This window comes from Brassica napus, chromosome A3 (genome assembly GCF_020379485.1).
Source record: "Brassica napus cultivar Da-Ae chromosome A3, Da-Ae, whole genome shotgun sequence".
In the NCBI taxonomy this organism is placed as follows: domain Eukaryota; kingdom Viridiplantae; phylum Streptophyta; class Magnoliopsida; order Brassicales; family Brassicaceae; genus Brassica; species Brassica napus.
This window is the reverse complement of record NC_063436.1, coordinates 16,069,632-16,082,315: the sequence shown is the minus strand read 5'-3', so window position 1 is coordinate 16,082,315 and position 12,684 is coordinate 16,069,632. Positions and strand designations below refer to the sequence as shown.

General features: G+C 37.5%; 2 protein-coding genes across 2 annotated transcripts; both read left to right on the top strand.

Annotated features, from left to right (window-relative positions):
• Positions 1 to 5,364: 5,364 nt before the first annotated feature.
• On the top strand, positions 5,365 to 9,253 carry LOC106389009 (probable xyloglucan glycosyltransferase 6). The gene is made up of 6 exons (XM_013829196.3): positions 5,365 to 5,594; positions 5,787 to 6,524; positions 7,023 to 7,331; positions 7,643 to 7,933; positions 8,005 to 8,118; positions 8,187 to 9,253. The coding sequence occupies exons 2-6, from the start codon at positions 5,823 to 5,825 to the stop codon at positions 8,817 to 8,819; spliced, it is 2,049 nt and encodes a 682-aa protein (XP_013684650.2). The 5' UTR covers positions 5,365 to 5,594; positions 5,787 to 5,822; the 3' UTR covers positions 8,820 to 9,253.
• Positions 9,254 to 10,316: 1,063 nt separating this feature from the next.
• LOC106389010 (probable glucan endo-1,3-beta-glucosidase A6) lies at positions 10,317 to 12,221 on the top strand. Its single transcript, XM_013829197.3, has 3 exons — positions 10,317 to 10,476; positions 10,558 to 11,853; positions 11,943 to 12,221. The coding sequence occupies exons 1-3, from the start codon at positions 10,428 to 10,430 to the stop codon at positions 11,978 to 11,980; spliced, it is 1,383 nt and encodes a 460-aa protein (XP_013684651.2). The 5' UTR covers positions 10,317 to 10,427; the 3' UTR covers positions 11,981 to 12,221.
• Positions 12,222 to 12,684: the final 463 nt, after the last annotated feature.

Here is a 12,684-nt window from a genome sequence, read left to right as displayed (position 1 = left end):
AATTAATCATGAGAAGGCCAATCTTTGAAACCTGGGCAAGTATTAAAACTTATCAGGAAGTGGATTTTAATGGGTTATTTTCGAGGTGCTACATCTTTCAGCCCAAATAAACACATCCATGCCACACGACAATTTTAATATCTCAAAGGTTTTTTAGATATCATTTACCTAATTTCTTGTATCATACAATTAAATAATTAAAACCAATCATTCTTATCAAATTAGTTTAAATAATTAACAGCCGACAAAATAATAAATTAAATAGTAGCGATAGATCTCATCGTGAGTTAGTGGTCGTATACTCGTATTTTGTGGCATGAGTCGCATGACATGTTGTGAAAACAAAAGATATTATAGGTACCATACCAGAAACATTTAAAATTAGTATATTTATAGATACTAGAGTGTTTCTCCGCGCTACGCGCGGATAATTTACTTAATTTAAGGCAATGAATAATATCCTCAATTAAAGAATGAAATAAAAAATAAAGAATCGGTCCTATGTTTTTTGGAGAATTCTGTTTTATCTCATTATGGTACTATTATTTATATTTTTTCTAGAAAACTATTATTTATTTTTACTTTTATTAAATAGATATTTTTCGCAAATACGTAAAGTATAAAGTTTCAATTAAAATCCAAAATACTATTATATCCTTACTTTATAGTTATATACATATAAATAATTATTTAAAGAAATAATTAAAAAATTATATAGCTTTCGAATTATACGTTTTTAAATTCGAAATCTTTATAAAACTTTTGATTTTTTCCAAAATTTTATGTTGCAATTCAAAAAGTCTTTTTGAAACTATTTTTAAAATTTTATTTATTTTTAAAAATCCTAAATTATGCACTCCAAAATCCTACCCCTCAAATATAATCTCTCAGTCTATATTAGTCAACCCTAAGAATATAAGTGCTTATTTACCTCTTTAAAAATAAAAGTAAATATAGTTAAATCAAACATGAAAAATGATATTTAGAGTCTGATTGTTTAAGCAATTTCTCATTTTTTTGGATACTTTAGATATATACTCTTCCACTAATCACTGTTTTGGCAGTAATATGTAATCTTTTGAGATTAGTTATCAACTATTTGAAAACAGATTGACAATAATACAGAGAAATAGCAAAGCTCAAAGTTGGGTTGAGTATTTTACCCGATATCCAAACCCATATCCGAACCTGACCCAAAAACCCCAAATAGAAATCCGAACCGAAGTAACAAAATACCGAAACTGGTATTGAATTAGGAGAAATTTGATATCCAAACCTAAGTGGATATCCGAAATTACCAAACATATGTATACTTGACACTATATTTCTAATATATACATTTTGTGTAAAAATATTTATATTAATGCTACACATAGTTTAAGATATATAACATACATAAAATTACAGACAAAATAATTTGCTACTCACTTTAAATGCATGTCAAGCTTCTTGTTTCATCCATTAACAAACATTGCATCTAAAATTTCAAAACGATAACTAAATTAGTGTATTTTAATATACATATAGTTTTATCTCCAAATCTAAATCATTCTATCTATTAAAATAAAAATCAGTTAAGTTAAAAATATATTTTTAAATTTAAGAAACTTAAGCAATAAAGAATTTAGTTTTTCTTCAAAATCTAAATATTCGAACCCGACCTGAAATAACCGAATCCAAACTAAAATTATCCAAACCCGACCCGAAATATAAAAATACTCGAACGGGTTCTATATCCGAAAATCCAAAATATCTGATCCGAACCCGAACGGGTATCCAAACGCTCATCCATAGCTAGAAGTGTTTATAAGATTATTTTCTAAAAGTCTATTAGTTATAAGAGTCTCTATATATTTTACAAAGGTTTATAAAATCATTTATCAGAATTTTTAAAATTTTATAAACCAATTTAAAATGTATGTCGAACCTGTTTATAATTATATAAATATACATTTTTAATAAATTAATAGATCATATAAAATACACAGATAAATAATGGTCCTTTTATATTGAATGGCGCAACTATTGCTAGCTTGTAGTAAGGGAGACTTTTAAGTAACCATAGAGGAGAACTTTGTGAAATAATTTAAATACACAGAGAAATAATAGTCTTTTGATAGCATACATTCATCAGATAATACGAAGTTGTAACATTAAGAAATACCAAATAAGTCATCTGCTTGCAAATATGTAATATGTAAATCCATACTTAGATATATAAAAAATGAAAAGATAGCAGTTAATGCTCTATTACTCAAGTTTAGCACATTTTCCTCTCTGTGCTTCGTCACTGTACTTGTACTGGCGTTTTCTTCATCAGCTAGGTCTCCAGTCTTTGAAGGACGGACCCTAATCAACTTGCAGAAAATAGAGGACTTTAAAAGTGGTGGCAAGTGGGATTCCAACTGGGGCTGTTAAAGGTTGCAGGACTGCTGGAGAGACAACCTTCATAACTGCTATAGCCTGAGTCCTTCCTTTGTAATCAAAAACTTCAACCTTGAACCTATGTGTTTGACCAATGGTGTCGATCAAAGTTTGTGGGACAGGCAGGCATCTCATGGTCAGGACCAAGATCACCATTAGCCTAACATTTAAAAGTTTAGTTAAGTTTAATGAGTTGGGAAGGATGACTAATGTAATGGCAAGCTACCTCAAAGTATTTATCAACCAATCCGGAGGCATGCTTTCCAGTTAGCTCACGGCCTGCATCACCAAGTAAAACGAACACAGCCTGGTCGTTATTGTCGTAGACAGGGATCTTATCAAGATACCAGTGCATAAAAGAAAAGAAATAACAATCCAAGCCAACGATTTATTGAATACTGAGCATTAAGTTCATTACTTTTTGACCTGGTTACGTTTTCATTGCTTCATTTAGAGCGCAAACGAAGAAGGGCCTTCTGTTGGCCTCTGTTTTGCAATCACTGCAAAAAAAATAATACCAAGGAGAATCATGGTTAAACATCATCAATTGTCACTATGCACTCAAGAAAGCCTCCTGCATTTGTCAAAAACACAGGGATTTACATTGTTAAGTGATTTGGTTTTTGTGGCTATATACATATTTTATTTTACCTTGGCTGATCCTTGCTTGATATAAGCAAATATTTTTTCCAATTGTCACTGACCCAGCTTTAGTCAGCTCCTCCTATGCATTCACTTTCTTAGCAATCTCTGGGTTAGAATTCAACCTGACACAATATGCAAACCAAAAAGGGTTCTAACGTTAGCTGAACATGCACTTGTGGTCATACCAAATACAAACGAATAGGATATTAACATGTTGCCTCATTAAATACTGACAATTGGAGTAGTCGATTGTGGGTTGAAGTCTTTGTCGATGAAAACACTGATGATGACATTGAGCTGAAGGCAAGGGTCCATGTTGTTTATGGGTCAGACATCAAAACGTGGAATCAGATGGAAAAATAATTTCAAATAAATTATGAAACACTGAATGTTTAGTGAAGCATTGAGCTGGTTAAATATTTACCACCGATACGATTTGGATTCACAGTCGCCACTAAAAGCATGACGGGAGTTGTCGACACTGGCCGTGAATTTGTAGAACACTGTTGCTGCATAGCTCTTTGCTTTTCGTTGAGTAGAAAAAATTATAAAGCTCGTACCGTGGAGTACGATGTGATGGATGAACGCTTGGATCAGAGTGACCTGTCCGAAAACAAAAACGTCAGACCCGTTAATAATATAAGTTTTTTCTTTTATATTGAGCATCTATTACAACCAATTTTTTCATTCGGCATTTTCGAATCATTGGGTTTTTTTATTGATTTTTTTTTTCACTTATATCAGCATAGTAAAAATCTAGGCTTTATAGTTTTGGTATAAAAATCATTTATACGTTTACTAAACCAACCTGAAATTATACTTGAGAAGATATACGATTTTGTCAAGTAATCTGCATAACTATGATAATTTTTACTGTAACTTTATCAATTGAAAATGAAATTGTGGAGGAAAACACTCAGACCTGTTCATCGATGATGAGCCGCTCTAAGCCAATAAGAGCTCCACCTTTCGAACCGGTTCTGGCTTCCCAGAGATGGATCAAACAGAAGTATAATTCCAACGCCGATGGACCCGTTGAGATTACTATGACTCCCATTATCCAACGCCGTTTACATATAAAGCAACCGGAGACTTGCCGGAGGTTTGAAACAATTTCATGCCCATCAATTGTTTTTGGTGAACGGAGGTTGTAGAATTTGGTTTGGTAAAAAACTTCAACAGACAGATGGGTTTATGTAGTTGGAGAAAGAGAGGAAGTTGAAAGGATATCATTGCTCACACAGATAGGATTAAAGAAGAGGAATGAGTGATCAAAAGTGGAGAAACTGAAGAAAATTCAGAAAGTTGTAACGATGAAAAAGAAGCGAAAGAGACGGAGGAGGCTTGCGACGAAATTGGGTTAAAGGGCAATGGAGTTCATATGGGCCTGTATAGATTAATTTTAAGGGCCGTACTAAATTATTTTTGATTGGGTTTTGAGGACCAATAGAGATTAGTCTAGTTACTATGGGTTCAACCGAAATGTTTTAATGCAATTTTTTGATGGGTTCAATCGAAATGTTTTAGTGCAAATTTTGATTAACATGATTGACGTGGCAAAACAACACTTTCTCATTGGCAGATTTTTTTAGGTGACGTGGACACTCTAACTACTCAGGATATTCCCTTTTTATTATTGTTAGATGTTTTTGCCAAATAGTAGTTATTAATTATTAGATTTTTTTTTCACTCAACAAGATTAGACTAAATTTAGTAAATTTTCTCTCGCACTGGACTTTTAGCCAAATCCTTTACTTCCCTAGTTCATTTTTTTTTGCTGTTAGCAGTGTTTTTTTGGGTTTACAATAACTATAAAATAAATCTCTGAACGTTTAAGAATAATTTGGGATTCTGAGAATAATAAGTAGGATTCCAAACCATTATTCTAATCAGAAACTCATAGATTTGACTTATAGTAATTCTAAATTTAAGAACTCAAATTAAAAAGAAGCAATAAAAGTGTACATTTTGGAGATGCAAAGAAAGTTTCAAGAAAAAAAAAAACAATTTTAGCTTGCTTTCATCTAGCTCTGTCTTTCTTTTTCTTTTGACATAGAATACTTTTTTAAATTTTAGTTTGATATTTATCTGTTTACTTAGTAACTTTACTGTTTCAAAATTAGCAAGATTATAAATTTCATGATTATGGTATTGTATATTACCAAAGGCTACAATATTAATCTAGGTAAAGAAAGCAACAAAGCCCATTAAAAAGCCTAACTACCCAAAAAAGAGGCCGTAAACTCTTTTTTTCCTCTTTGCTTTTTAGTTTTTAACCAACCTTACCAAACCGCTGTTTAACTACAATCCGACAGGAGTGTAGTTTATGTCTAAACGCGAGGGTAAACCAGTCTTCTCAATTACAAACATCAATCTCTCCACACTCATTTTTTTTTAGCCTCCCCCCTCCTTCCCCCTCCACCTTCATCTTCTTCTTCTTCCTTTCGTTTTAAAAAAAGCCATTGTAGATCGATCCACAAACCTCAGTGTCTCCGTCGACTACAGAGACTCGTCGACTTCTACCGGTAATCTCTATTTCCCTCTCTACAGATCTGTAAAATGCTTTAACCCTCTCTCTCTCTCTCTCTCGATCTCTCTCCCCTCCCTCCTTAGATGCAAATGATTGTTTCATTTAATGAATGAGATCTCATAACATTTTAATTACCATATATTGTATAATAAAAGATGTTACTAAGTTTGTTCTTAATTGATCTAAGGCCAAGGATTGGATCCATCCATTGCGTTGTTGTTCGATGTCTCGCTCCCAGAACGAGGAGTTTCAGCAATGGTGGAATAAGCAGCGGAACAGAGACCACGACGGCGGCGGCGGCGGAGGCGACGACGAAGCATTCCTCACCGTCGAAATCCGAACTCCGGCCGTTGACCCGACGGACAAAGATCGGATCCGGACACGGACCCTCCGCCAGCTCTCCCGCCTCTACCTCCTCAGGCTCAAGCAGCTCGCCTCCTCCTCCGTCTGGATCGCCTCCTCCTTCCTCCACCTCCTCCGCACCGCCAACCGCCGCATCGCCAACGACAATCCCCCCTCTTCGACCTCCTCCGCGAGGCTGTACCGTCTCATCAAGGCCTTCCTTGTCGTCGTCGTCCTCCTCCTCTGCTTCGAGCTCGCCGCCTACTTCAAAGGATGGCACTTCACGCCTCCCTCCGTGGCCTCCGCCGAGGCAGCCGTGGAGGTGGCTTACGCTTGGTGGCTCGAGATCAGGGCGTCTTACTTGGCGCCGCCGCTTCAGAGCTTGACTAATGTCTGCATTGTCCTCTTCTTGATTCAGTCTGTTGACCGTCTGGTGCTTGTGCTTGGATGCTTCTGGATCAAACTCCGTAGGATTAAGCCTGTCGCGGCTATGGAGTACCCGGCTAAACCGGTTGGTGAGGGGATTAGATTGGAGGATTATCCTATGGTGCTTGTGCAGATTCCTATGTGTAATGAGAAGGAGGTGAGCATTTTGAATCTTTAACTTAGCTGAATCAAGGAATCAAGCATTTTGAAGTTGGGATTTGTTTCTATAGTTACTAGTAATCTTAGTGTGTTTTTGTTGATTATAAGTGGTTTCACCTATTTGTCGGAACTCAAACATCGTAAATAGTTGTTGTTTCCTAAGGAGAATTGAACCCGAGTGGTGGAGTGCCTACTAGAAACTCCTTTACCACTAGGCCAACACCTCGTTGGTAGAAATCTAAGTATTTTTCTGTGGTTTCATTTCTAAAACTGTTGATCTAAGCATAGGCTAATGAAGCATTGCAATAAAGCCCCCAAAATTTTACATAAATATATAAGCTCTTAAATTTGTAAAAAAAAAATAGTTTTACATAAATTTTTACTAAATTGTCTATAGCCTCCAAAATCTCAGGACCGGCTCATAAGATTTCTGTTTTTTTTTTAGTTATTGCAGTTCTTGTTTTGTTACCTAATCTAGTTGGTGGGATTTTTGCAGGTTTACCAACAATCTATTGGAGCGGTGTGTATGCTTGACTGGCCAAAAGAGAGAATGCTAATCCAGATTCTTGATGACTCAAGTGAGTTAGACGTCCAGGTGCTTATAAAGGCTGAAGTACAGAAATGGCAGCAAAGGGGTGTTCGGATAGTGTATAGACACCGTCTCATACGTACTGGTTACAAGGCTGGAAACCTCAAAGCTGCAATGAACTGCGAATACGTCAAAGATTACGAGTTTGTCGCCATTTTCGATGCAGATTTCCAGCCGCCGGCAGAGTTTTTGAAGAAAACGGTCCCTCATTTTAAGGTTATCATTCACTTTTTTTAAAATGTTTGGCTCATATAATTTTTGCTTTACATCATGAATAAGTTACAGTTGATCTTTTACATAGTGTCAAGCAAAGAAATCTCTAGATAGTGATTATGCGCTTCAGGCGGGTGCCTAGACCGATTTTTTTTTGAACATCTAGACTGTTTTTAAATTAAAAGAAAAATTATTCTAGAAAAATAGTTTCGTTTATCTTTGAGATTACAGATTTTTCTTACATTTTAGTTGAAGGTTTACACTTGGAACAATGATACCACTAGCCTTTCTGACATGATATATGTTTATTCCAGGGGAGAGAAGACTTAGCCTTGGTCCAAACACGGTGGGCCTTTGTGAACAAAGACGAAAATTTGCTTACAAGGCTACAGAACATAAACTTGTCTTTCCACTTCGAAGTCGAACAGCAGGTTAACGGTGTCTTTATCAACTTCTTTGGCTTTAATGGAACTGCTGGTGTTTGGAGAATCAAAGCTCTTGAGGATTGTGGTGGTTGGTTGGAGCGAACAACTGTTGAAGACATGGATATAGCCGTCCGTGCTCATCTCTGTGGATGGAAGTTCATCTATCTCAATGACGTCAAGGTACTTTGTGTTTTTGCTTAGAACTCTCCTTTTCATTCTCCAGCTCTTTAATCTCATAACGTTTTGCATAGTGTCTCTGCGAGCTTCCGGAGTCTTATGAGGCGTACAAGAAGCAGCAGTACCGTTGGCATTCAGGTCCAATGCAACTGTTCCGTTTGTGTTTCATGGACATTCTTCGCTCAAAGGTGAGGCTGATGATTGATTATATTGAGATTGTTGTAGAGTTTGGTCTCTGATCTTTTTCTACTTGCAGGTGAGTGTAGGCAAGAAAGCTAATATGATATTTCTCTTCTTCTTGCTAAGGAAGCTTATCTTACCATTCTACTCATTCACTCTCTTCTGCGTCATTCTCCCATTGACAATGTTCTTCCCAGAAGCTAACTTACCATCATGGGTCGTTTGCTACATCCCCGGGATCATGTCCATCTTAAACATCATCCCAGCCCCAAGATCGTTCCCTTTCATCGTCCCTTACCTCCTATTTGAAAACACAATGTCTGTCACCAAGTTTGGAGCCATGATCTCTGGTTTGTTCAAGTTTGGAAGCTCTTACGAGTGGGTGGTCACCAAGAAGCTAGGGAGATCCTCCGAGGCTGATCTGATTGCCTACGCAGAGTCAGGGTCCTTGGTTGAGTCAACGAATATTCAAAGATCGTCGTCTGATTCGGGTTTAACCGAGCTTAGCAAGCTAGGAGCGGCTAAGAAAGCTGGGAAGACTAAAAGAAACCGTCTGTACAGAACAGAGATTGCTTTGGCTTTCATCCTCTTGGCTGCCTCGGTGAGAAGCTTGTTGTCTGCGCAAGGGATACACTTCTACTTCCTCTTGTTCCAAGGACTCACTTTCGTGATTGTTGGTCTGGATTTGATTGGAGAACAGGTCAGTTAGTTTTATATAAAAACACCCCTTTCCTCGTTTTGAAACTACATTTGCACCCATACAAGTTGAAGAACAGAAAAGAAGAGAGAGAAGCTCAAGAGCAAAGTCAGGAGGATGAAACCAACTCAGATATGGATTATTGCTGGTCCTTTCTACATAAAAAAAAAAGAAAAACAATTCATTTTTAAAAAGTTTTTTTTTTGTCTTATGATACTCTTTACCTGTGATGGTTTAGATTCTTCTTTCGTTTTGTTTTACGGATAGTATTAGGGGGAAGTGGCAGAAAAGAAAGGCTTTCATGATGATGACCTCTCTTTGTTGTGGTCTTAAGCCAAAAAGACTTGACTACCGATTTAGAAATTTGTTGTAATGCCACACTCAATTCTTTTGAGTAATTTGTTGTTGTTTCTTTCTTCAGGATTCATCTATACTTTTGAACTCAATTATTATTCTTGTTTTTTTTTTTGCCAATTTGGGGAGTTTTCCATGTTCTTTTAAAATCAATTTTGTGATAATTTCTTAAGTATGAGGCCAAATCAATATTTTTTTCTGTTATTAGTTCCTATAAATAAATTTTATTATAAGTGCATACATTAAGATAAAACCATTTCTATAATATAGTTTTATTTTGAAGTAAAATATAAAATTGGCTTTAGTACTGGGGGCCTACTGGCTTTATTTACGACTTTATTGATTTATAGGTATTATTGTAATGTTTGTCCAAAAAAGAAAAAAAAGTATTATTGTAATGAAACATGAGATCTAAAGAGCATAATGTCACGTCACATCGTTAAAGCATCAGAACGTTACTCTCTTTTTCTTCCTCAACTCTCATTGAACATTTACTTCTTTATTACAAGACGACCGTTGAGATTTGTCTAGAATTAAGACACGAATCAACAGTGTCTTGTATGAGTATTGAGTATTTATATACAGCCTTTTCATCACACATCAATCTCATTATCTGAATCAACATTAATACATTTTTCAATGAACATTAAGTGATAATTGGTAGGAGAAGATTTTTTTCCTCTTTCAGTAACATTTGAGAGTTAAATTAAAAGCATTTGATAACAGTTCATCATTTACTCATCTTGCTAATAACCCAAGTAGCATTAGGTGCCCATACGATTACTATATCAGCTAGACTGAAAATAGGAATTAAAACATGATTCTAACAGAGTAACAGTCTTTTTAATCAACGTTAAAACCCCCTCAGTTACACTTAATATCAACCGTTAAGACTAATCTGTGCTCATGCATCATGTAACATCCTGACGAAACAAATTTATTATAAAAAAGTAAGTATTCATAGGGCACTATTGAATAAATAAATCTACTCATGCATCATGTAAATACATTAGAGATACGGTACATTGTATTAATACATCTGTATACAAACTTAACTAATACAGTACATTGTATTATCGTTTAAATTTAATCCTCAAATTAGATTATTTTTCTTTGGTGTGGGGAACAGGTATGTAAACCCTACCCGTTAAATATCTCCATTATTCACTCTTCTCTCGTACGTCTTACATCTACTTTTTTTTGGTCTTACATCTACTTGCTCTCTTCAGACAAGAAGAAGAAGAGTTATCAGTTAACAATAACATCATGAGTGTTCTACATCTTCTTACTCTCTTTCTGCTCGTAGCTGTTTCAGGTAAAACGATATCTAGAAACCTCCATTAATGTCGGTTTAACATCTCTTTTACTGATATCTTTACCTCTGTCTTGTCCACAGGAGCAAAGTTCTCAGGCCGACCAGGAGTCAACTACGGCCAGCTAGGAGACAACCTCCCGTCTCCGTCCGACTCAGTCAAACTCATCCAATCCCTAAACGCAAAACGCGTCAAGCTCTACGACGCCAACCCAGCCATCCTCGCCGCATTAAACGCCACCGACATCACCGTCTCCGTCATGGTCCCTAACGAGCTCATCGTCAACATCTCAAAATCGTCAACCCTCTCCGACGAGTGGATCCGATCCAACATCCTCCCGTTTCACCCCACCACCAAGATCCGTTACCTCCTCGTCGGCAACGAGATCCTCTCCTCCGCGGACTCCGAGCTCAAATCAGCTCTCGTTCCCGCAATGCGCAAGATCCAACGGTCGCTGAAGAAACTCAGCGTCAAGAAAGTCAAAGTGGGGACCACGCTCGCCGTCGACGTTCTCAAAACTTCGTTTCCTCCTTCGAGCGGCGAGTTCCGTTCGGATATCTCCGGTTCGGTTATGAAACCGATGCTACAGTTCCTAAACCGGACCAAATCGTTTTTATTCGTCGACGTCTACCCGTACTTCCCATGGGCCCAAGATCCGGCCCATGTAGATCTCGGTTACGCGCTTTTCGAATCCACCAACGTCACCGTAACGGATCCCGCCACGAATCTCACCTACCACAACCTCTTCGACCAAATGATCGACGCTTTCGTCTTCGCCACGTCACGCCTCGGGTACCCGGATCTTCGGATCTGGGTCGCGGAAACGGGCTGGCCCAACAACGGAGACTACGATCAGATCGGAGCCAACGTCTACAACGCCGCCACTTACAACCGCAACGTCGTCAAAAAACTCTCCGCCGTGCCTCCGGTGGGAACTCCGGCGCGGCCCGGGAAGGTCCTCCCGTCGTTTATCTTCGCCTTGTTCAACGAGAATCAGAAAACGGGTCCGGGTACGGAGCGGCATTTCGGACTCTTGCACCCGAACGGGTCTCGGGTCTACGAGATTGAGTTGTCGGGGGAGACGACGGAGTTTAAAGAGAAGTTGCCGGCGCCGGAGAACAATGAGGTGTACAAAGGGAAGATATGGTGCGTGGTGGCTAAAGGAGCGAACTGGACTCAGCTTGGTGAAGCTCTATCGTACGCTTGCTCACAGGGGAATAATACTTGCGACCCGATTAAATCCGGAGGTCCGTGTCATAAACCGGATTTAACCGTGTTGCATGCTAGCTACGCGTTTAGCTCTTATTGGGCTAGCTTTCGTAAGACCGGTGGGACTTGCTCGTTTAACGGCCTTGCCACTCAAACCATTAAAGATCCAAGTAAGTCATGTACTCCGGTTTAGTAATTTCTCGATGTTTAAACCGGATGTAGTTTGCTGAAGTTTTCTACGCTATTGTTGTTTGATCAGGCTTTGGACGTTGCGAGTTTCCGAGCGTGACACTGTGACGACTAACGAGTTGCGACAGTGTCGAGAACGATGTTACTGCTTGATTAGTAGATTCGTCACGTGAAACAAACCGCACGACGTTACGGTTTGATTACTAGAAACGGCACGTGATTACGGTCGGATGTTTTTTTTTTTTGATCGACGGTCGGATGTTTTTAGTGTGTTGTTTATTTGATTTGTTCCCCCCGCGTATAATAAAAACTCATGAGTTAGTAGTAATAAATTCTTTTCTTCTGGTAACGTGACCGATTCCTTACGTCTAATTAATACTAGTACTATTTGTCTTAATAAGATTAGAAGTTAATAGAACAAAGTAGTGTTGAATATTGTTGAGAATATACCTTTTCTAAAATGTAAATTGTAATCACAGAGAATCGGATGAAGTTATGAAGTTAATAGTACAAAGTAGTGTTGAATGTTGATGAGAATATACCTTTTCTAAAATGTAAATTGTAATCACAGAGAATCGGATGCCATTATGATTCTCTAGGGAATATGGTTTATCTAGGGAATATGATTCCATGACACTTTTCACTTTGCAACAAAAAGTCAACCCGTGAACTTTGCGTCTTTGCTTTAACTTTTGCAAATAGATGGAAGTATTGTATTTGTAAGCAGCTTTTAAATTCACAGCCTTTTTTTTACTACATATAAATTCACAACTTCATATACAAAACGAGACAAAAAAAACCCCAGACTAAAT